At 29.6% G+C, this 22,655-nt stretch overlaps 3 protein-coding genes, 2 long non-coding RNA genes and 1 other non-coding gene across 8 annotated transcripts; 3 read left to right on the forward strand and 3 right to left on the reverse strand.

Moving 5' to 3' along the window:
* The first annotated feature begins 533 nt into the window (after positions 1-533).
* LOC130899120 (synaptic vesicle membrane protein VAT-1 homolog) lies at positions 534-7,103 on the forward strand. The gene is made up of 5 exons (XM_057808896.1): positions 534-735; positions 839-1,030; positions 3,334-3,544; positions 4,932-5,177; positions 6,618-7,103. The coding sequence occupies exons 1-5, from the start codon at positions 673-675 to the stop codon at positions 6,929-6,931; spliced, it is 1,026 nt and encodes a 341-aa protein (XP_057664879.1). The 5' UTR covers positions 534-672; the 3' UTR covers positions 6,932-7,103.
* Positions 7,104-7,467: 364 nt separating this feature from the next.
* LOC130899119 (nucleolar GTP-binding protein 1) lies at positions 7,468-12,286 on the reverse strand. Its single transcript, XM_057808895.1, has 8 exons — positions 12,102-12,286; positions 11,575-12,049; positions 10,448-10,728; positions 9,910-10,164; positions 9,601-9,832; positions 9,291-9,547; positions 9,057-9,232; positions 7,468-7,784 (listed from the first exon to the last, which is right to left on the reverse strand). The coding sequence occupies exons 1-8, from the start codon at positions 12,147-12,149 to the stop codon at positions 7,580-7,582; spliced, it is 1,929 nt and encodes a 642-aa protein (XP_057664878.1). The 5' UTR covers positions 12,150-12,286; the 3' UTR covers positions 7,468-7,579.
* Positions 12,287-13,366: 1,080 nt separating this feature from the next.
* LOC130899121 (uncharacterized) lies at positions 13,367-15,249 on the reverse strand. 2 transcript variants are annotated; one of them, XR_009059972.1, is made up of 3 exons: positions 14,932-15,249; positions 14,551-14,584; positions 13,367-14,408 (listed from the first exon to the last, which is right to left on the reverse strand). It is a non-coding gene; the product is annotated as an uncharacterized LOC130899121 (long non-coding RNA). The 2 variants fall into 2 exon arrangements; XR_009059973.1 differs by having other exon boundaries at positions 14,551-14,696.
* An 894-nt stretch (positions 15,250-16,143) lies between these two features.
* On the forward strand, positions 16,144-22,426 carry LOC130898528 (eukaryotic translation initiation factor 5A). Of its 2 annotated transcripts, none has more exons than XM_057807897.1 (4): positions 16,144-16,236; positions 17,006-17,239; positions 18,850-19,088; positions 22,119-22,426. In XM_057807897.1, the coding sequence occupies exons 2-4, from the start codon at positions 17,035-17,037 to the stop codon at positions 22,158-22,160; spliced, it is 486 nt and encodes a 161-aa protein (XP_057663880.1). In that variant the 5' UTR covers positions 16,144-16,236; positions 17,006-17,034; the 3' UTR covers positions 22,161-22,426. The 2 variants fall into 2 exon arrangements, with proteins under 2 accessions (XP_057663880.1, XP_057663881.1); XM_057807898.1 differs by having other exon boundaries at positions 16,235-16,806.
* Positions 19,405-20,239, reverse strand: LOC130898529 (uncharacterized). The gene is made up of 3 exons (XR_009059905.1): positions 20,151-20,239; positions 19,566-19,901; positions 19,405-19,504 (listed from the first exon to the last, which is right to left on the reverse strand). It is a non-coding gene; the product is annotated as an uncharacterized LOC130898529 (long non-coding RNA).
* LOC130899156 (small nucleolar RNA SNORA13) lies at positions 21,614-21,746 on the forward strand. Its single transcript, XR_009059979.1, has one exon. It is a non-coding gene; the product is annotated as a small nucleolar RNA SNORA13 (small nucleolar RNA).
* Positions 22,427-22,655: the final 229 nt, after the last annotated feature.

Raw genomic sequence — 22,655 nt, forward strand, 5'->3', positions numbered from 1 at the left:
GTCAAAAATTTCACAGCTTTATTCTGGTGATATTGACAAGAGCAATTGTCATATTGAGTCCAGTTAATATTTCTTCAATATTTTGAATGGATGTATTACTCCGCTTCAGTTTTCTGGGCCCGTTTCTCATTTTCTGCTTATAACTTTGGAAGCTACTCACATTTTATTTACATCTTTTTTCTTTCTAGCTGTTTATGGCACAGCAAAATTGAAGCATCGCTAAACCACAAACTTGAACTAAAAAAACAATATTTTTTAAAAAATCACTCAAAACGTCACTATAATAATCAATATCCTAAAATAGAATGAGTGGTAGGTGATGAGACACTAATGAACAAAGGACACTTAAAGATTCTTTAGGAACTCAAAGATGAATTATCGTAATCAACCATAGGCAAACGAAATAAACTCCAGATATAAATTTCTTTTATTTTGTCCTCTTGAGCTCTATCCTTCTTATGTTTTCTCTATTGCACAGAATGGTATCGATTTAAAATCGATCGAGTTAGTCCATAACCTTTAATAAATCGATTATTTAACATTAGTTCATCTATGGTATAATTATGGTATTATATTGTATGTTATAGGCATATATTGAGGAAACATCCAGTGAAAAGGGGTTTGCTCAAATTTATTCTAATTAAATTTTTTTCTAATGGTAAACACAAAAAAATGAATATGAAATCTAGTAAATCGGTTCTTTTAAACAAATTTGGAGACTTGAATTTTATAACAGTAAGATATTTGATTATTTTCTAATTTGTTTTTTGTTGGTCAGTAGAATTTTAATATATATACATATATATATATATATTTATTCATTTAAGAGTTTTCGTAGGTTGAAGACTGTGAATTACCCTCATTGGAAGGAAATCTGGAAGTCAAAGTTGAATATGGTGGTGTGAATTTTGCTGATATATACACAATAAAAGGACTAGTGGCAGATAAAAAGCTTCCATTTATTTTAGGTATAGAATGTTCAGGAGTAATAACTGCTATAGGAGATAATGTGAAAAATAACAATTTCAAGGCAAGTAAACATTTTATACTATATCTATAATTCATGAAATATAATAAAATAAGCCTTTTAAAATTAAAAAATAATTGTTGAAATAGCTTGAGTTACCTTAAAATGTTGCAGATCAATATAATCCAAAATCATTTAATAAACATTATTAATGATAATGAGTTATTGGTCAAACAAAAGAATATGGAATACCACTAGCCATGGCCTTCATAAATTTAGAGAAAGCCTTTGACTCGATATATATCCCAAAGCAATTATAGCCAGCACATATGAGGAAGCAAAACCGAGTGTCATGATATATAATGAAACTCCTGAATTCCCAACCAGCAGAGGTGTAAGGCAAGAAGACTCTATATCCCGAAAACTTTTCATAGCAACATGGAAGAAATATTTTGTAAATTAGAATGGCACAAAGGTCTGAAAGTAGGTGGAGAAGACCTTTTAGGACAATTAAATGAACTGAATACATCTAGCAAGAAAGTAGAACTACAAATGAACCTAGCAAAAACCAAGGTAATGTATAATGATCTGATGGATAGACAAGACATCTTAATAAATAATGCTAATACCTGGGCCAACTAATAAACAGCTCCTGATCACTACTACCAGGAATTAATCAAATACTGAAATTTGTATGCAGTGCATATGGGAGAAACTCATAAATATTCAAATCTAGAATGCCACTTTATCCAAAGAAAAGAGTCTTTAACCAATGCATATTATCATTCATGATATAAGAAGGTGCAACTTCAAAACTCAAGACTGAAATTAACTAAAAAACTCCAGGTTGCACAAAGATCAATTGGACACAACAAGCTAGATATAACCAAAAGGGATCATAGGATAATAGAATGAAAAGGCAAAAGATTGAAAGAATGAAATCTTAAGCTAAAATCTGCAGAATTTAAGTCAGAAAATTATTGATATGAAATTTAAAATTAGTTGCTATGTTCTACTTATAGAGAGAATTAGACCTGAGTTGCTAAGGAAACTTTTAGTATTCAAATAGCAGTCAATTTAATTTTTTGATTTGATTTAAATATTGTGAATTTATTGGTTGATTAGAAGTTATTATAAAGTAAAAGATGTCTGATTCCGAGTGTTTTTTCACTATATTGGATTTAGTAGAAGTAGCCAAAATAGGGTCACAAAAGCCATTAACAATGTGGTTGAATTATTCAATGATTAAAAGTGTGCTACTATCCAATAATAATGGAGAAATAAAATGGAGAAAGGTTACAAGCCCAAGACAGCTGCGATTTTTGGGAGTACACAAATTAGTGATTATTTAAATAAAGCTTCTGATGACGTTTATTTAATGGTCAAGGTTGTTGTTTTATTTGAGATTGCAGAAGCTTGTCGAATTTGTGGAATAAGCCAGGTAACATTAGATGATAATGAAGATTGGGAAACTTTATCAATTTTGAAACTCAAGGAAACAAAGGATAATGCAAACAGGAGATTTGTAGCTACTGAAAAATATGTTAAATTTTACTGAATGTACATAGCCCTTCGACAATCAGGTTGTGGGTAAAAAAATCGTCTGTTACACTTGGTGAATCCGGAGGAGACCTGATTACACTAAAGAAACATGGCGACTGGAAGTCATCAACGGCCGCTGAAGAGTATGTTGATGAAAAAGTCGGAATATTGTCCTCCATGGTTGAAATCTTCTAGTCGATATTGGCAGTAATATCATTTTTCAAAGTCAAATCAAGGTGGACGTCTCGTCTTTGAATAAAAATGTTTCTGGATCGAATCTTTCACTTACCAGTGGCAGAGTCTTTCTGCTAGTTCTCTTTTCTTACTGGACGTTACCAACTCATGATTCTCCAGTTTGGTTTTCAGTTTCGTCACTTACAAGTCACCAAGTCTCTTAGCCATGTATATATCACTATTTATTTACGATACCCTACACTTGACATCAATATAATGTTTTTCTCATTTATGTATACTCTTTTTTTCGGTGGAGTGAATTCATACACTGTCTTTGACTCACTTAACTTATTTCAACACTTACACTAGACTTAACTAACTTATATAATAATTAACTTATCACTACTTATACAACTACTTTCCTAATTTATGTAAATTCACTGATTACTTTTCTGTTCACTATGACTTTTTAATATAAACTAACTGTCGCTGTTAAACAAGCTCGAATATACATCAGAATGGACATTTCTAGAATTTTAGAAAGTAGACATAAAGGAAAAACAAATAAATAAAAAACCTCCCTAGAAATTACATATTTGTAACCAAATTACGAAAAAATAATAAGTTAAAATACGTTATTCTATTTTTAGGTGGGTGAAAGAGTTGTTTGCTATGATTACACTGGCGGTTTATATCGAAACACTTTAAGACTACCACCTACTAATTGTTTTTCACTACCAGAATATATTGACTCTAAATTAGGTGCAGCTATTTTTGTTAACTATCTAACGGCATATTTCTCTTTAATTCATTTAGGAAACCTTAGAGAAAATGAGTCGATACTTATTCTATCATGTGCAGGTAAAAATGAATGCTGAAAGTAACTAATATATTTTTAAAATGTCATTTACTAACCACTTGATAACAAATAACGGCGAAAAACTTGATATTAGCAAAAGAAAATTATTTATTTCGTTTATAAGCCGTTTGATGAGTCTTGGATAAAACTCATTCATCTGTTCGACCTGGTAACAACGAAAGCTATCAGATTAACGATTAAATGTTTATAATTAGACAATGCTTTTATTGTTTTCCAAATTATTCTCCTATACACCTTTTTATGCATTTGAACTAATTCTCGAAGCATTTTTTCCATTCCGATTGAGGTACCTCCAAAATATTTGATTTGAACGCATCAACCATCAATCTTCAGGTGTAGAAAAACGTTGATCTCCCACTGATGAACACTTCTGGCAAACAAAGGCTACTCTACCAGTTCGAATTGAGTGTTCTACGGTTGCGACATGTCCAGTTATTCCAAAAAAAACAGGAGACTATTTGATTCAAAGTACTTCGGGCGCTAATAACTTTTGTTGGATTTGGATAGTCTTGAAAACCCCATACAGTCGATTGTTTCGGTTTCATATGCATAGATCCATGATTCGTCACCTGTCAAGATCTTAAAGAAGTCTTTTCCAATAATTATGCAGTATCCAAAGCGAACAAATCTTTTTGACAGCCAAATGTTCTTGCAATTCTATTTTTTGACCAAGCTGAATGTTTATAGTATCTGTAAACAACTCGTATGACGTATGACAACAATTGAAAATGTCAAAGTGTCAAGTGTCAAAAAATTACATAAATTGTTTGAATCTCCTGTTTCCTCGTAGGCGTTCCCCAATTCTAGCAATTATCTTTTGATTTTGCAATGGAAGATTCACCACAATATCTTGTAGCCATTATTGATAAATTTAGCAAAAAATTCAAGGCGACAAAAACCACGCCAATATTCTGTTATTTTACCACCGTTTTAAATTAATACATTTCATCCATCGAGCGAAGTTTAATCTAGGAGGTTTTTTCTGAGAAGAATCCGGTTTACAATCAGATTACAAAGTTATCGGATGTTCTTAAGTGTCAAAATGTATAAAGTTGTCAACTTTGATATCTTGGTCTCTGTTAAGTTCAGAAATTCGGAATGTTAGAATATTATTTAAACTAAACTTAATCAAAGTCAATTATAATCATTATACGTGCTTACTGAACACACTGTTTACACCGCAACTACACCAACACTCACAATTACACTGAAGTCTGACGTGCGTCTTCAGATACTGACGGTTAAGTCTCTGAAGACTATAACTTGGTTATCGAAACGGACGTCAGACAGTGTAATATCACCAACGGTTTCTTGCTTCTATAAATGCATTTTGATATTACCCAATAATAAGTATTAATTTATTTGAAGGTGGTGTTGGATCCGCAGCTGTTCAGATATCCAAAACTATAGCCGGAGTGCACATTTCGGGTTCAGGATCCGCAATAAAAGAAGCGCGCGCAAGAGAAAATGGAGTAGAAAATTTCTTTTGTAATGAAACTTTCGTTGAAAATGTGAAAGATCAAAAATTTGATGTAATTTTATGCAACGAGAGTGGACCAACTTTTTCGTTCCTACAGGGTTGTTTGAAACCTTTAGGAAGAATAATTTTGATAGGTAAGATGCTATATGGTTTATCATCATTGACAAAATATGACCAAAAGACCTGTATTCATTCATACGATCTCTAGTAGGCAAACGGTGATATTTTTCAAATATGAACATCGTTAACTCAAATGTAGTCCAATTTTCCCTTCAGATTTATTTGTGAAAATTGTACAAAAGGTTAACTTGAATTAAATTCTATTTATCCATTCTCTGATTTAAAACATGGTAATGCTTTAACTAATCACCACCAATAAAATACGAATCTCATCAGAAAAAATCACTTTAATTTCTTAGACCTTTTGATATATATTAATACATCTAAATGTTCTTAATTTTAGGGCTCTTATACAATATTTATTTCAAGTTTGCTTAGGACAGTTTCTTCAAGATCTACTATTACCAATTGTGCTATAACACTTGAAATGGTAGCCCCCATAGCACAACCATCAGTTTGTTTGATATTTCATTTTCATATTTGAAATATGTTGTTATAAGTGTGAGTTCTATAGCTTTTATAAATTCGTTTCGAGGTATTTCTGTATATTCTTCAATTTTGTTCCATTTTTTCATTAATAAAGCATAAACAGATATTAAAATCCATTTAAAAACAAAACATCAAAACATATTTCCTTACCATATGCAAATAGACTTTCCCTACAATTATCGAATTATTTCAATAAATACATTAGTTTAAGTCATAAAGGACATAATACATCATCCAAATATTTCACTAAATTGAAATCTAAAACACCAAAAAACAAAAGAAATAATATTATATATCAAGTGCCTTGTACTCATTGTGATGCTGTCTACATAGGGCAAACATCTCAGTATTTAGAAAATAGACTAAGAGATCATCAATACGATTAAGAGAATAGAACTGCATTAACAAACCACGAAATATCAAAAATACATAAATTCAATTACAGTAAGTTCTTGGGACACAAAAAAGAGAATTTTTAGAAATGGTTCACATTCATAAGAACGGAAAAGCTATAAATGATAAAAAAAGACCTAAATAATTTAAGTAAAACTTATATTACTATTTTGTAAATTCTAATAAAACTAGAAATAATTCAATTGACTACTGCTATATATTTAGAGATGTAAGGACAAGAAAAAATTAATTTTTCTTATTAGAACAAAGTTCTAAGTTGATTTCATCCTCATTTTGATATTCATGATCTATAGATCATTATAAATAAGCAAATTGTCAGTGTCAATATCATATTTTGATAAAGACTTAAAGAAAAGTCGAAACGTCAAAATTTATCTTTTAAAAATTATCAACAAAAAAAACTAATTTTAAAACAGAAGAGTCCTAAAATTAAGAACATTTAGATGCATTAATATATATCCAAAGAAGGTCTGAGAAACAGGAACGTCGCACTATTGGTACGACAGCCTTCTGAAGTTTTAAAACGTGTTTTATAATTTTTCTTATTCCAGGTGCGAACAACTTATTGCAGACAGAAAATGCATTGATAAAAACTACTAAAAATACCGAAAATCAAGAAAATGTACCTCTACTTTCTCTTTTGGTAAATAACCGGGCAGTTTCCGGTTTACATTTAGGTACACTTTTAGCAACTGATCCAGAAAAAGTGAAAAATACCTTAGATAGAATATTCCTTATGGTAAAAGAACAAAAGTTGAATCCGATTATACATTCCGAATGGAAAATGTCCGAAATCATCAAAGCTGCAAAATTATTAGAAGAAAGAAAAAATGTTGGTAAAATTTTGATAAACATGTTTGAATGATTACCATTATTGTCAAGACTCTCAATTTACTGAGCCCTAAAAGCACTACAAAACAGGACTATCGTAAAATTTACTATGGAAACTCGCGACTGACAGAAAAACTTCGTAAAAAGATATTTTTGAGTATTTTGTAACAAATAATTTGAATATATTGTAACGTTTTTCGAAACAACGTTCGCTAAATTGTATAAATTCCATTTACATGTAAAATTATATTATCACACTAATTACAACGCTACTTACAAGTAACTGACAATCCCTTTAGATTTTACGTTCTATCGCCTGGATTGACACTTTGACGATAGCCATGAACCAACAAAACACTTAACGTGTTAAACCATATACCCTAATAGCCTTAAAGCCAACTTCATGATTTCGATATGGTATAATGAAATTTGGTTACATCTCGTAGAAATCACCTATTTTTTTAGTGTATTAGAACACTGTGGTATTTTTTATATACCTAATTAAATGAGTATTTTGTCTTATCAAATACTGGACGTTAACCATTTAAACCTAAATAATACTAAAAAAGATATAGATGTAATAAACTTTACTTGATCTCAAAGACAATTATTGGGTAACACATTTAAAACTTAACAAACCCATTCGAAACTTCAAACTAGTACCAATTAAAAATACTACAAATTATCTCCTGTCGGTTTTTCCAACACCCCTCTTTCCAGAGAACAAATGTTTTGGCATCTTATTTCCAATAAATCTGTCAGCCTCTCCCTTCAATCCCATTTTCTTGACTTTCTTGCTGATAGCTCTATGTGCTATTTTAGCCAATTTCTTCTTCATAGCTATATCTTTAATACCCATCTCATTCCTTGGTGGTTTAGACAAAGACCTATAACAATAATCAAATAATACTAAAATGTTCACGTCCTCCATTACCCTTAGAACATTTGTATGAAATGTACGAACATGTGTCTATGAAACTTATATGATAAGAAAAAGTTGAATGATGCTAACAGGAGTATCTTAGGTGGAAAAGAAAAATACTTTGTATGTATTAAAAGCTGCACAGTTTTTTCTCTTTCCAAACACGCTAAACTCTGGTTCTGGTTTGAATGATTGTTTTTAATATTAGATAGATCATTCATCGGCAAATAACGATATGTCCAATGAAAAATAGAGGATATTTGGAAGGGAAAGAGGCACAAGAGGTGTTGATAAATATGGTTTGACCTCCTCAGAGCCCGAATCACAATCTCATTGAACTGTTGTGGAGAGAGTTTGAACAGTCATAGAATGTAAAGGATTTTTCGATGAAAAATCTCAGCTTAGCTAACCATAGCCATTTTTAGCAAGGATTATTAATATTTCTTTACGCTTATCAAGTATATTGATTGTAAAAAAGTGTTTTACTGGACGATTTATCAGTTCAATTAAACACTCAATATTTTATTGGATTTTTATTTAATTTTTCTTCTTTAATTAAGGTGGTCTTAAACTTGTTCCTGCAGTGTAGGTCTGTATTGACTATTTTAAAAATAGAGGGATTACACATGAAAGTGATAAAAGGTAAAAATCTATCAAGTCCAAAAGGTTAACTCAATATATAGTTCAGGGAGCAACTAAGACTGAAATTTGGTGTAATTTGGAGAAAGCTGTATTTTTGCATGAACTTTCCTTTTGAGGTTCTAAACAAAATTCAAATCTCCCTATACTGCTAAAAATGTTACTTTAGCTCATTTTTATTGAAAAATGGTGATCATAAAATTTGGAACGAATATTACTTTTTAGAAAGATAATCAATCTTTGGGTTCGTTTGATGCAAAATATGTTACATGATGTACCTCAATGGTTCAATTTTCAGTCCTGTATGGAAATGGAGGATTATCTAGTAATATTTCTTTGTTTACATTTTTTTCATCATCTTTCATCTCTCACCATTTACTTAAGACAAAAATCCTAATTGGATCCAAAAAGAGAAAATGAAGGTTACAACCACAAATGATAATAAAAAAATATAAGTAACTAGTATAAATGGGGGTAGAACACTCTTCCATTTTTGTTGGAAATGTTCTTCATATTTTTGTATAGTTTTGAAATATTTAAAAAAAACTGATTATTAGTGTAATTTTTAAAAATTTTCTACCTAGTTACATATATTTACCTGCTTCTATTTAGTGAAGTACTTTCGCTAACTTCCATTCTCATTTTTTTAACAGGAGGGCCCATTGATCTGCTTCGCTGTTTAGTGTTCATGAAGTGAGCATCTTCATTATCAGATAAATCAACACCAAGTTCTGCCATACTATCACGTAATTTCGACACTGAACGATCCCTTACCTAAAACCACATTATTTGAAAAATTATGTATAACTCAATATTATTTTATTGAATATACTTTAGCACCAGCTGTCCTAGGCATAACTGGTTTTCTACTTTGTTTATTAATCCTAGCTTCATCCTTAATAATTGCTTTTTTGTGCCTGATTTGTAAAGCCAATTTCTTAATTTCCCTCATTGTATCATCCAATTCTATTTTAGGAACAACATACATTCCTGTTTCTTCCCTAAATTCTTCATCTTTCTCCAATTCTGCCAGTTTATCGAAGATATCCGGATCAATGTAGTCTGCTATATTGTGCCCTTCCCAAATTTCTAAAAAAAAGTATGTTAGTAAATTTTATTAATAATTTAATCATTTAAATTACCAGGTATAATATCATATCTTTCTTCTTCTGGAATATCAACATAATGTTTCTTAAGGTCTAGAACATAGTCATCTCCTTCTTCTAGTTCTATATCTCTCTCTAATTTACGTTTACGTTTTTCTTCTGCTAACTGCTTCTTGACTAATACACTTTCTGGAATACAAGGTGGACGAGCCTTATCATCCCTGGGTTTTGGCACAGCTACATGAAGTCTGTTTAATACTCCATCCACCTAAATTAATATAATGTGATAGTAATCATTAACTGTAGTTTTTTAAACAGATTTCTTTAGAAAAAAGTTAATAGTACCTTTTTAGTTCTCATTTTTTGGTCTACTCTGAAACTTAACAGTTTCTCACAAGCTTCAGTTTTTACTTCCATTACACCCGTTTCATCAACTGTTGACATTTCTATTATTGTTAAATCTTTATCTTCCTCTATAGTTTTAACAGCTTTTCTTTTATCTTTTGGCAATTCATCCATTTTAATTATATCGCATTTATTAGCTACTATCAAAAGAGGTTTGTTTGCAAACAAAGGTTTTATCGATTCAAATAGTTTGACCTATAACAGTTTAAAAAAGTTGAATTTTGTAGAGCCCTTGTTGATTATTCTACTGAATACATTGTTTAGTAAAAGTTTAGTTTAGTTAAAATAATGCAGGTCTTCTAGTTTTTTTTTGTTAATTTGTTAATTTTTTGTGTTTATAAAATCTTATTTATTGATTTAATGTTCCAATTTTGGTTGCCTGGAGTTGGCAATCCTGGTTGGTATAGTAGTAGTAAACAAGGTATTCAGCATTTACAGTTCAATGTGCTATTAGTTTTATGAGTGATCTAAAATTTACCTGTTCATCTATAGCATGTCCACACTGTTCAGAAAGATCTAGAAAATATAAAACACAAGCTCTAAGATGAGCTAAAGCAGTCACTGCCTGCATTTCAATAACATTTCTTTCTTCTAATGAATGATCCAATATACCAGGAGTATCAATAACTTGCCAACGTAAATATTTATAATCAGTGTGACCAACATACAATGATTTTGTGGTAAATGCATATGGTTGAACTTCCACGTCAGCTCTAGTAATCTTGTTTATAAATGAAGACTTCCCAACATTTGGAAAACCTAATATTAAGACATAAAGTTTATTTAGAACCCAATAGAAGATTTCAGTGTACTCAAACTGTCCATCATGATATTTCTAATACAAAGACTCAGATAATAGTTATTTATGTATCAAGGCACTGAACTCATACTTTTTGTTTAGCTGATGCAACTAACCAGACAAGTGACAAAGAGACTTGAATGCCGTGTTACATATTAGATTTTTTTCAAAATCACCCAGTTTCAAAAATACTTGTGAAAATATTTGAAATTGAGGTGAGCAGAATAGGTTATGAGTACTGCATTTAGTTACACAGCTAAATATGTTTATTTTTTAAAAATCTGCAAGCAAATCTATTACTTGAGTGATTTCACTGCCGATTTCTTTTGACCAATTGGCATTAATGTTTCACTTTACTGCAAATTTCGAAAAAAAGAATCTTTTTTACAGCCCTTCACCACTTTCATTTCTAGTAACTAGTTCTAGTTGATAATCAAAAAGACTTATTTTGAGAAACTGTGCACCTTTCCTATTTTGTATGGTTGTGAAAAGTCAATTCATCAAATAAATTGTCTATGTATTTGATGTAAATATCTAAATAATTAGTTTTTGAAACAAAAATTTGATGGTTTTGAAAATCAGAAGTTTAAAAATTTTTCTTACTATAAAATACACCCTCATTTGTAACAATGATCCAGATACTTGATGACTTAAGTTAATTACCTTATCATTGAAGCAAATGCATAAGAATTTAAATGTTTGAATGTAGGCTTAGTTTTCCAAATTCTGGGAACTTGTAAACTGTTCCCTCAGATCAAAAAATGTTCTGTCGTAACTGATAAAACTATAAGATATGAAAAACGTACCACATATTATTATTGTTCTTGTGTATGGATCTATGGAAGGCAATCTGGCCAAATGCTGTCTAACTTGTTCCAAATATGTTAAATTAGAGGCCTGCCTTCTCATGATAGTGGCCATTCGCCCCAAAGCAGCCCTTTTGAGTTGTTTACATCTGTAAAGTGAATCTCCATACTTTAATAACCTTACATAATCTTTTGCCACATTATCTATTAAATGTCTTGCAGTATTTATTTGACCCAAAGCTAATTTGTAATGATCTTTATCGTATAAAACATTCATAAGATCGGCATAAAATGGATGTACATCATCGAGTTTTGGAAATTCCGTTAAAATTTGAGTTAATCTGTCATGAAAACTTTGTTGGGAAAATTTCACTTTACGCATATAAAAAGCTCTTATTCTCGTGATTTTATATTGTTTGTGAACAACTGTTGGCGTCTTCCGCTGTGTCTTTGATAGAATAATATCTATAAAGTCCTAAAATTTAGAAATCATTAGCAGGACTTAAATAAAAATTAATATGTCTTACTTTTGCTGTAGGGACTACAGCTATTTTTTTGAAGTTATACATCGACATCTTGAAATTTGAAGTACTTGTTGCTATTCCTATAAATTATATAAATATTAATTTATTTTCTGAGTGTATTTTCCATATCTTTCCACGTGCTTAGCATACACTCACCCTAGCTGTAAAAGATAGATGACAAGTGAATCATTGGGTACGTTCCACTTAGCTCCATTAATGACATTTTATGCAATTCGCGGGCGAAGTGAAAACACACATACGAAAAACAATGTTAGAATTTCTAATGCCATTCAAGGCTAAAAACAAAAACCGTGGTGACCCGGAGCATACAACCTCACATATATATATATATATATATATATATATATATATATATATATATATATATATATATATATATATATATATATATATATATATATATATATATATAATACTCCTATCTGACAGTTAGTTTGGGAAAAAACGTCCCTATGTTACGGTGCCGGCAATATTCATTTTCTCTCGTGACACTTTTTCTATATTGCGCATGATTGAGAATGCGTAAAACCGAGCTAGAATCTCGGAGGATAGAGAAATCGTTGCCATTCAGTCTTCCTTAGTCGGAACAGATTCCACTGTCCATAAAGAAGTATTACATATATGCAAGTTCCAAGCTTTGTATTTCGTGCCGTACATGACACTTGCGCATTATGTCGAATTGTCCTATTACGCATTTTGATTACAAATAATCTGTAGTGTTTCTCATGAGAAAATTCATCGTTTATTTTTGTATCCACATTAAATCAAAAGATGGCGACATTAAACTTAACCTCAAAAAAAAGCGTATGTGCAAACTCTGTTCGCAAAGTTGTATGTATGTGCCACTTCGCCCGTGAATTGCATTAGAAATATACTGTAGGTGTTGTCGATGAGATTAAATGAGTTGAAGCATGTTATCATATGACAGCCTTTCAAAACTGTGCAACGTGGAAGAATTTGGACTGGGTTAAGAATGATTTTCGTAAATTCATTGGTTGTTGTAGTGACAAAATTGACTGCAACGTTAGTTTCATGATTGTAAATACTGAGAGGTTGAACAATCCAGATGGTGTTCCAATGCTCACTGATGTTAGATGGAACATACTACCTTTGAGGAACATACGCTATAAGGCACACATTCCAGGCCAATCAGAAAGTCTCAGCTATTGTAGGCAGAACCCGCCAAATTTAAACAGATAAATAGAATGTAGTGGCTATTTAAAATTAACTGTCAGAGTACTTTTTTACTTTTTTTTATTTTCCGATAAATTTATACAGTGAGCAACAAAAAAATGAATAAAAAATATTTTAGGTGGTTGCTATAACAGCTCAAGTGTTGCATGGAGATGAATATTGATAAAAATCAATATATTCTCAATGCTAAATGAGGTTAATGAAAGACTGAAAATAAATCAAAATTGTAATTAATTCACATTAAAAATTCACACACGTTACAATATTTTCTTGTAATATTTTAAAATAATTCATTTTCCTTTACACTTTTTCAGGCTTAGGTCTGACAAAAAAGAAAAAATAACACTTGTTCAGTGATTATGTTTATACTAAGTGGATTCTAAAAAATATATTTGACTATGTTTTATTTAAAATATATATTGTATTTTAACCCTAACGATGTAATTTTTTACTGTGGTAATACGTTTGTTTATCTTTTTCTCTTTTTTAGTGGGTTGGGTATTATGAGAAGAAACTCATTCAAAATTTTTAATATGTTCGATAAAACGATTAAAATTCTCGACTTGCACATTTATGAGTTTTTGATTCAAAACTTCAATTATTACAAATCACAAGATATATACATAAATTATTAAAATATTTAAACTGAAAATAACTAGTAAAACATGTAGATTATTAATGTCATCTTTAAAAGAGGTTGGTAAATACTATAATACATATATATTTAAATACTTACTTTTGTAAAGACCTTAAAATTATGAGTTCATCTTGGTCTTCTAAATATTTAAAATAATTGTCGCTGGTTTCCTTAAATTTCTTAACATTTGTTTCTTTTAATAAGCTTCTTATCATTGTTTTCATTACCTTTATTTCATCAATTCTTTTATTATTTTGTGTATTCACGCACCTCCTCTGAATATTCCAATTCTTAATTATATGCTATATATAAGGTAATATTCTGGGTTTTTCTTCTTCACACGTAATATTGGTTCATGCATTATAGTAGTATCTGCTAAAAAATTATCTGCCTTGATCTTCCTAAACCCTTGCTCTATTATAATTTCCAAATGTGTTTCATTATCACCTTAAGTGACCCTAATAATTAATTAATGATTAGTTGTGCAAAAATAATGATCTTTATTTATAATTACTTTGAATGCATATTTCAATAGATATTGTCATTTCCAATGAGTAATTTGTTTTTCCTTTGATATGCATAATCTAATCCTCTACTTACCTGTGATTTCCATGTTCCAAATTCTTTGAAGTTCCTAAAATTAAAAACAGTTTGATTATTATGTTATGCATATTTGTTAAATGCTTATCGAGCGAATTGTTGATAGTCAAAAATTCTTTGTTGAATATTCACATGTTTTATTTTTCCTAAAAATAAACTCAATTAAATAAATCTTTAATTGGCTGTATGCATATTTGTGGAGTTACTTAACCAAGTAATAATAATTGTGCATTTTCTTTTGCAAATTTTTAAGATAGTTGTATTTATTAAAATTGCACAAGAAAATACACATCTATTATCACCTGGTTACCGAATCTTAATTATTTTTTAACAATAATTAAACGTTCCCACCACCTCCATAATAATGTAACCTTTACAAACCTCTCTGGATCCATGATTTTGCTTTCTTTATGATATGATAAACAAAAACCACATACTATCACAAAAAAATTATTTAAAATTCTTTCAAAATGTGTCTAGGAGCTTGAGAAAATTATTAAAACCTAAATAAAATTACATAAACATTTTAAGCGGCTAAAATATGCCGAAAATCGCAATCGCAAGAAAAAATCTAAAAAAGTCAAAGACACAGTTGAGAAATTTATTTCAATTTAGTCGCCGTCGTTGGCGTTTGAAATGTTCAGTAAAGTCGAAATCTCATTCTGATTGGTCTGGAATGTGAGCCATTTAGAGCATGCTTGTCTACAGCTATATCGGCTTTAACAACAATATGTCTATAGTTATGTCCAGTATATAATCTTAGGTTATGTCACTAGCCTGTAGTTTATCTATGGAAAAATGGGTGTGCTTTTTTAAATTTTCGTATTAGAACATAAAGTACTCTATGTTCTAAGGTCTATGTACTCATTGATAAAATACAGTTCAGCTAATGTACTTTCTTTGATTTTAATATATTTTTGCACCATGATATCAATAACATTCCATTTCCAAAAATAGAAATGCCACAGGAAGTGTATTACTGTAATATTATTATATTTTTCCATTATTCTCATTTAATTTAAACATAAGATGAAAAATAAAAATTATTCAAATAATAGTAAAATGTTCTTAGTTCCACTGAATATTTTGAAATAGTACCAAAAGAAAAGCCATTGTTTATGGGAAAGGTTACCTTAAATTCTGAAAGTTTTGAGTATTTCCATCTGCCAAAAAATACTTTAATATTAAAAAAACTGAAAAATCAAGCTACGTAATAGTTTAGTGATTTGGTAGAATTTATCTATGGAAAAAAGCTGTTATTGACATAAAATTCATTAATATAAATTAGTAATTTGGTAGATATTACCAAATACCATAGACCCCTGATTACACCAAAAAACATAGATGTGTATATAATCTAGCTATTTTAGTAATATTTCATGGTTTGATGCTGGCTATAGGTCAGGCTCACCAACTTTAATGCAGATACATTATTTTATTAAACCATAATTTTTGATTTATTCGGCGCATACAATAAATGAAGATCAATATTATCAGCTGCTAATATCGTATTTTGATGATTAATTAATACGATGAAGCAAGAATTTTCACAAAAAATAAAAACGCATACTATACATTTCAAATTTCGCGGGGAACTAGTTGTCGATTTCCCTGAGCGGAACAGTTTATTTGTTGAAACGCATGCCCAAATTACTCCTTTTGGATTAGTTTCCATCTTGATCACATGTGAGTAGTACATTTTTCTGTATTTATTTTGGGAATAAATGAATAAAAGTTGATTATCTCAATGTTTTTGAATAGTGTAAATATTGTAGTAACAATAATAACATTAGAGTGTATTTTTATTATGTACATTCACAAAAAATATATTTATTCAAATTGTTTGACAGTGCATGATTTGGCTATATTCGCGCCATGTTGCATTTGATTATTAACAAATCTTGAATAGTTCAGTAAAATTTTCTATTTCTTATTTGTGAATCCATAAGTTTAGAACCCTGATAGTCAGTACTTAAAGGGAAAACTTCTAATTCACTGGTTTCCATTGTATTTATTTGTCCAAGTCAGTGTAGAACTCCACATGGTTCTATGCCGCGTGGACACTTTAATATGATTTGTTTTCATTCTTTGAACATTGTACAAGTTGAGTGTGCCGATAATTCAATATTGTAAGACATTTTATAGAGATTGCCGTATATCATATTTTAAAGTTAGTTCACTGTAGTTGCTTTCATATATAATTTTTAGTTTGTACAAGCAATTTTTTCGCTTTAGTAGACAAATTGTTAAATCAAGGTAATTATTTATTTCTTATATAAACCGTTTGATCGAATAAAAATGTACAGTTGTATGTTTATTAAAAATTTTACACACCTTATTTCAAAGAGCTAGATATCGATGTTACAATTCAAAATACAAAGTTAACGTTTTCACAAGTAATAATTTTAATATACTTTTTATTTATATTCTTTATGTTTTGGTATTATTATTGCAGCTTACAAGGTAGAAACAACTGTATAAACAATGGCAGATAATTTAGATGATTCACATTTTGAAACTGGAGATTCCGGAGCATCTGCTACCTATCCTATGCAATGCTCAGCATTGCGTAAAAACGGTTTTGTCATGTTAAAATCTAGACCATGTAAGATTGTAGAAATGTCCACTTCTAAAACAGGAAAACATGGACATGCTAAAGTTCACTTGGTTGGTATTGATATCTTTTCCGGTAAGTCATTTTAATTTTTGTATAAAAAAAGATTCTTGTAAAATAATCCAATGTATTATTTCTTTTTTGGATTAAAATATTTGTATTACATGGAGATAAGTTTACAAAAATTATATCAGATATATATATTTCTTTTGTTATATTGATATATTGTAACTTCAAAAAGTGTAGATTCATTTTACAAAATTGTAATATAACTCAAACAAAGATTTACACTTGATTCTAATATTTTCTGATACAAATTTTTTCGTCCTTTATCATGTGAACTCATTTACTAGTACACTGGTGATATAGCAAATTGATTGTAAAAGACACTGGTTTTGTGAACAATGTGTAAGTAATTTTCATAATGATTCGGTGCAACAGAATAGTTTACAATTTGATAATAAACATATTAAAAAAAGTTTTGTATCAACAAAGATGTAATAAAACCAATTGGTGCCTAAGGTGTGTGTATCTCAGGGTTATGTAGTTAAATCTGACACTGTCATCTATGACAATCAAAGTTATCAAAACTGTTTTTGTGACCTACAGCTCATCTTCTAGTTTCAGAATACTATTCAAGTATTTTTATATTTTTATGACTGACGCTGAGAAATATTTTAATTTGATTTAATACATTCTTATTTCAATTGGTGTACTTCCTTTATTTCTAAAATGCTCTAACTTGTGATTTCTATTTCATAGCTCTAACGGCTCTTTTCAATATGAATTTTGACATAAATTTGACTTGTCATTCTATAGTTTGGATCCTTATTCCTTCACAAAGTTCATTAAGAATATGGAATTGTAATGTTGAATCATTATCTAATATGTCAACTATTTTATACATTGAACATGCTTAAATCATTCAAAAACACGTACTCGCGATCATCACCATAAACTTATGGTTATGTTTCAGTTGTGGTTTTCTCAAGTTTAACAACAATTTGTTGTTCTATTTTTACACTTAACATTTATCAGGCAAAACAAATCTGATGTGAATAAAGGCTACAGTTCTACTGATATCTTTACAGTAGCGAGAGGCACTACATTTGTAACTAGTTTTACGTTACCAGCTGTTGGTTGTTGACAAGCACACTTCTGTATTACTGTTATTCTCGTTATTTAATAGCCGTACCTTGAATACCGACGAAATTAGTAAAGTATATTATATTTATTACTATATGAATAATACTTACGAATTTTATACTATATATAACAAACAAGTATGGGTTAGTCATGAATGTTCAGTATTTTTGTTTTTTGTTTCTTATCAATTTTGTTTGTAAAAATACAATTAAGGTATCTGCTGACCTATGGCATACCATACATATTAGATTATATTAGATAATGTAACATTTTGTCCAGCACAAATAGTATCTAATAATTTTATGACTTTGGTCTAAACTTAAATCACTGATTGTCTCTGTGTTACCTGAATATCAATATTAATTTGATTTTGGGCGTCAAGAGAGGCACACAGCAAATCCATATTTCTACAAACATGTATGGTTAACATCATAGTATGCTTAATAAAATTTGGAAACAGTTTTTCTACTTTATAGTTTTTAATAAAATTAAGTGAAGACTCTATTATTAACAAAATACATGTACTTTGATTTATCCAGGAAAAAAATATGAAGATATTTGTCCTTCAACACACAATATGGATGTACCTCATGTCAAACGTGAAGACTATCAATTAACAGATATTTCTGATGACGATTACTTATCCCTTATGTCTGATAATGGAGAATTGCGTGAAGATCTTAAGGTTCCAGATGGGGAAGTTGGAGCTCAAGTACGTGCAGAACATGCCGCTGGCAAGGATATATTATGTACTGTACTCAAATCGTGTGGAGAAGAGGTAACAAAAATTTTTATAAGATTTAACTTTGTGTAGTTATATGAAAACTCTTTCTATTTAATGGTTAATCATCTATAAATATTTTTAATTTTGAACATTTGTTAGAAACAGTTTTTGTTTATATTGGTATTGACTTATTATTTTTTTAAATCTATTCTAATTTCATTTTTTACCCTTTATTCTCTGTGTGTTTAAAAGTTTATTTCAGACCATAGCCTTTATACCAAAGCACCTTTTAAGTTGTATTCTAGGTTAATTGGATAGAGTTATGATTTAAATTGTATTTAGTGATATTGATATCAAACAACAAACTACAATGTTTTAAATGTTTATTAATTGCAATATCATGATGGGAAATAAATCACACTAGAATACTTTCCAGATTCACACAAGTGATATTGAAGCCCCATGTTTACCTGTAAATATAATTCAAAAATTGATACAAAGAGTTTACACAACTGTTTTATGTTTTAATACCTTGGATGTTCCAGTAGAGAATGTACACATTTACAATTTCGACTTTTCGTTCAGTACCTGTTTTTTTCAAAACAAATTGGTTGTGACATTCACATTAATTGTTTGCTAAAACAACTAAATAGTGTATGCAAATAACTCGTTGAATTGTTAATTCACTATTTTTAATGAGAATGTGGGTCGTTACTATCGCCAAGGGAGAGATAGGAGCTCAAATATGAAAACTCATCACATATCATCCACTCCTTCATGAACTTGTAATTGGTGGAAGTCTTTGCCAACAAGTTTATGAACGTCTGAGTTGTGAGAGTGTGGCAAGTCAAACGATAAAGTGAAGGACTGAAATTATTATCAAAGTATAATTTAAAAATTTGTATAACAATATTCAAAACTACTTGAATTGAGAATTTTCATCATTTAATATTATATAAAAGAACCTCAAAATACCGAACAAGCTTTTTTATGAAAACTCATATCCTTCATATCTTTTGAAACGAATTCTATATAAAACATCTGACACTGACTTGGACATAAGACTAAATAACAGTAGTATTTCTGACAGTGCTGTACCTATTTATACAACCTTACCATATATAAAATCAGTTACTCCTAAAGTTTGTAAACAATATAATTTGCAGCTAATTTACAAAAAAAATTTACACTTCAATGCGCATTTACTAAAATCAAAGATAGAAAACCAACCAATAAATTTGCTAACGTTGTTTATGAAATTCGTTAAGTTGTGATAAGAAGTACATTGGTCAATTTAAGAGGTCAATTGCCAATCGGATAACCTCTCAGAAAAGTGATAGCAAATTATATACAGATGGGTTGCCTCTCATGTTTTGTATGGAAGTCATTCTATAGATTTTAATCTGCCAAAGATTTGACAACTGAAAGCAACTTAAAAACGCCTGTTTGTCATATATTGCTCAAAACGATCAGTCTATTAATAAAAAAAATTGATTTAAATAACCTCCATATAATCTATGCATATCTTTTAAAATTTGAAAAACAACTTTTATAACAAATTCAATTTTATACTTCATGTATAAAGACAAAACCTAATTTAAATTATATAAACATTTAATATTCATAATTTAACCAATATTCAACTTTACTATAAGACCTAACCTGATCTACCCTATAAAAACTCATGTCATTCATTATCTAACCAATGAAAATTCTGAACAATTTGAATAGCAACTATAATCAATAAACTTGATATTTATTTCAAGCAACAAATTTAGATTTTTTTTTTTTTTTGAAGAAAAAATAAAATTGAGGACACCACAATTCTCAATTGTGTAATTTTTTTTATTGTTATACTTTCATACCTATTTTTACATTATACAGAGTTTTTGTATACGCGTTGTGGCAAAATTAAACACCAAAATGTACTAGTAGTCGTATATATAATATCTAGTAACTGAAATTGATGGAAATTTATTAACATAACCTAATGGTTTAATATCTCCTTTACCTTTAAAGTTTTGCAACATTGCTCAAATTAGAAATAACGTGAGCGTTGTAGGTAAGTTATAGATGGAACACATCTTGCGCGCTATAGGCCATTTGGTGAACTAGTGGGGTTTGGCAAAAATATTTTGCATATGCTAAAATTTAATTCAACGTGGGATACTCGCCAGATTATGGTTACCCTTGTTACAAAACTGGACTTCCACTGCAATCACAGTTTGAGGATTGTAGAAAGTAACTTTTTTTGTCCTTATTCGAATTGCAGTTACCCTTTGCAGAGCCCGTTCTTACCATTGTTATGGGGTTGGAATTTACCCTTGCTAGAGTTGTTATTTTATACTGCTTTAGGGAGGATAATTAATTCTCTGTGTTATATATTGGTCGACCCAAATACTTGCTGTAATAATTGTCATCTATTTGATTTGTTGTTTTAGGTATAGGTTTTTGAGAAAATTAATAAAAGTCAATATTTTGAAAACAAAAACTCTTAATAATGAATTAAGTATGTGTACTGTGGAAATATATTTGTTAGATACTGGAAAATAAATTGATATAGTTTATATTATTGAATTGGTCTCTGTGTTACCTGATTTCAGCATCCATCTGAATTTGGGTGTCAAAAGAGACACACATTAATTTCCAATTATTCCACGAACATTTATACATTTCTAATTGTTTTATGTTTACTAATGATTGGGAACATTATTTTTAATGCTAAAAAAATGTTTTTAATCTATTTTGGATTATTTTCATTTATTTATTGTATAATCGATTACTGATAAATTTATAATCTGAAGTTTCAATCTCAGATTAAATATGTGCTTTATATCGTGAATTATGTAACAAAAAACTCATTTATATAAATTTCGCTCCAACACGCCTTTTCTTGATATCTGAGAAAACTTTGTTAAAGTAATTTTGTACATTAACGTTTAAGCATGATTTATTTCATATAGTTTTTTGCAACCTCCCAGAAACCGAAATAACATTATTTTATTTTTGGTTTACACTGCACATAATTTGTTTACTGAAACGAAAGTTCACAGAACTTGTTTTGAAATTTTATTATTGTTTCAGGTCGTAATTGCCGTAAAAACAAATACTGCACTCGATAAATAATAAAGGCCGGTTGTACGACAGCGGGGTCGATATTAAAAAGAAGTCACATTTGCCCTTTGGACTCCCCCCGCTTAAAACGTTTCATGAATCTATCTATCATATTGGACCATCAGTTTAAAAAATTATAAAAAGCTTATCCAAAATGCTCGACGCCCTGTCAACCGGCAAAACGACGTCGATGTGGTGTAATTTACATCTTTTGTATTTGTTGAAAAATTAAATGCAAACAGCTACATTTTCATTCAATAAAACTAATTTAATTTTAATATGTAACATTTTTTTCTTTTTTTTTTTTAATTTTGATTACCAGCCAATTTTAGAACCACCTTTTTCGATTTGAAACTAGATTGCTGGATTTGTGTATGTACGAGTTTTGTTTTTTACTACTAATAAATAATGAAAGAATGAGGTGATTCTAGACACTTGTTGACTTATTTTGAATGAATAAACATTTTTAAAGACTTGTTTTTGATATTGTTTAGAATAAGTTTTTAG

This window comes from Diorhabda carinulata, chromosome 10 (assembly GCF_026250575.1).
Source record: "Diorhabda carinulata isolate Delta chromosome 10, icDioCari1.1, whole genome shotgun sequence".
Classification (NCBI taxonomy): domain Eukaryota; kingdom Metazoa; phylum Arthropoda; class Insecta; order Coleoptera; family Chrysomelidae; genus Diorhabda; species Diorhabda carinulata.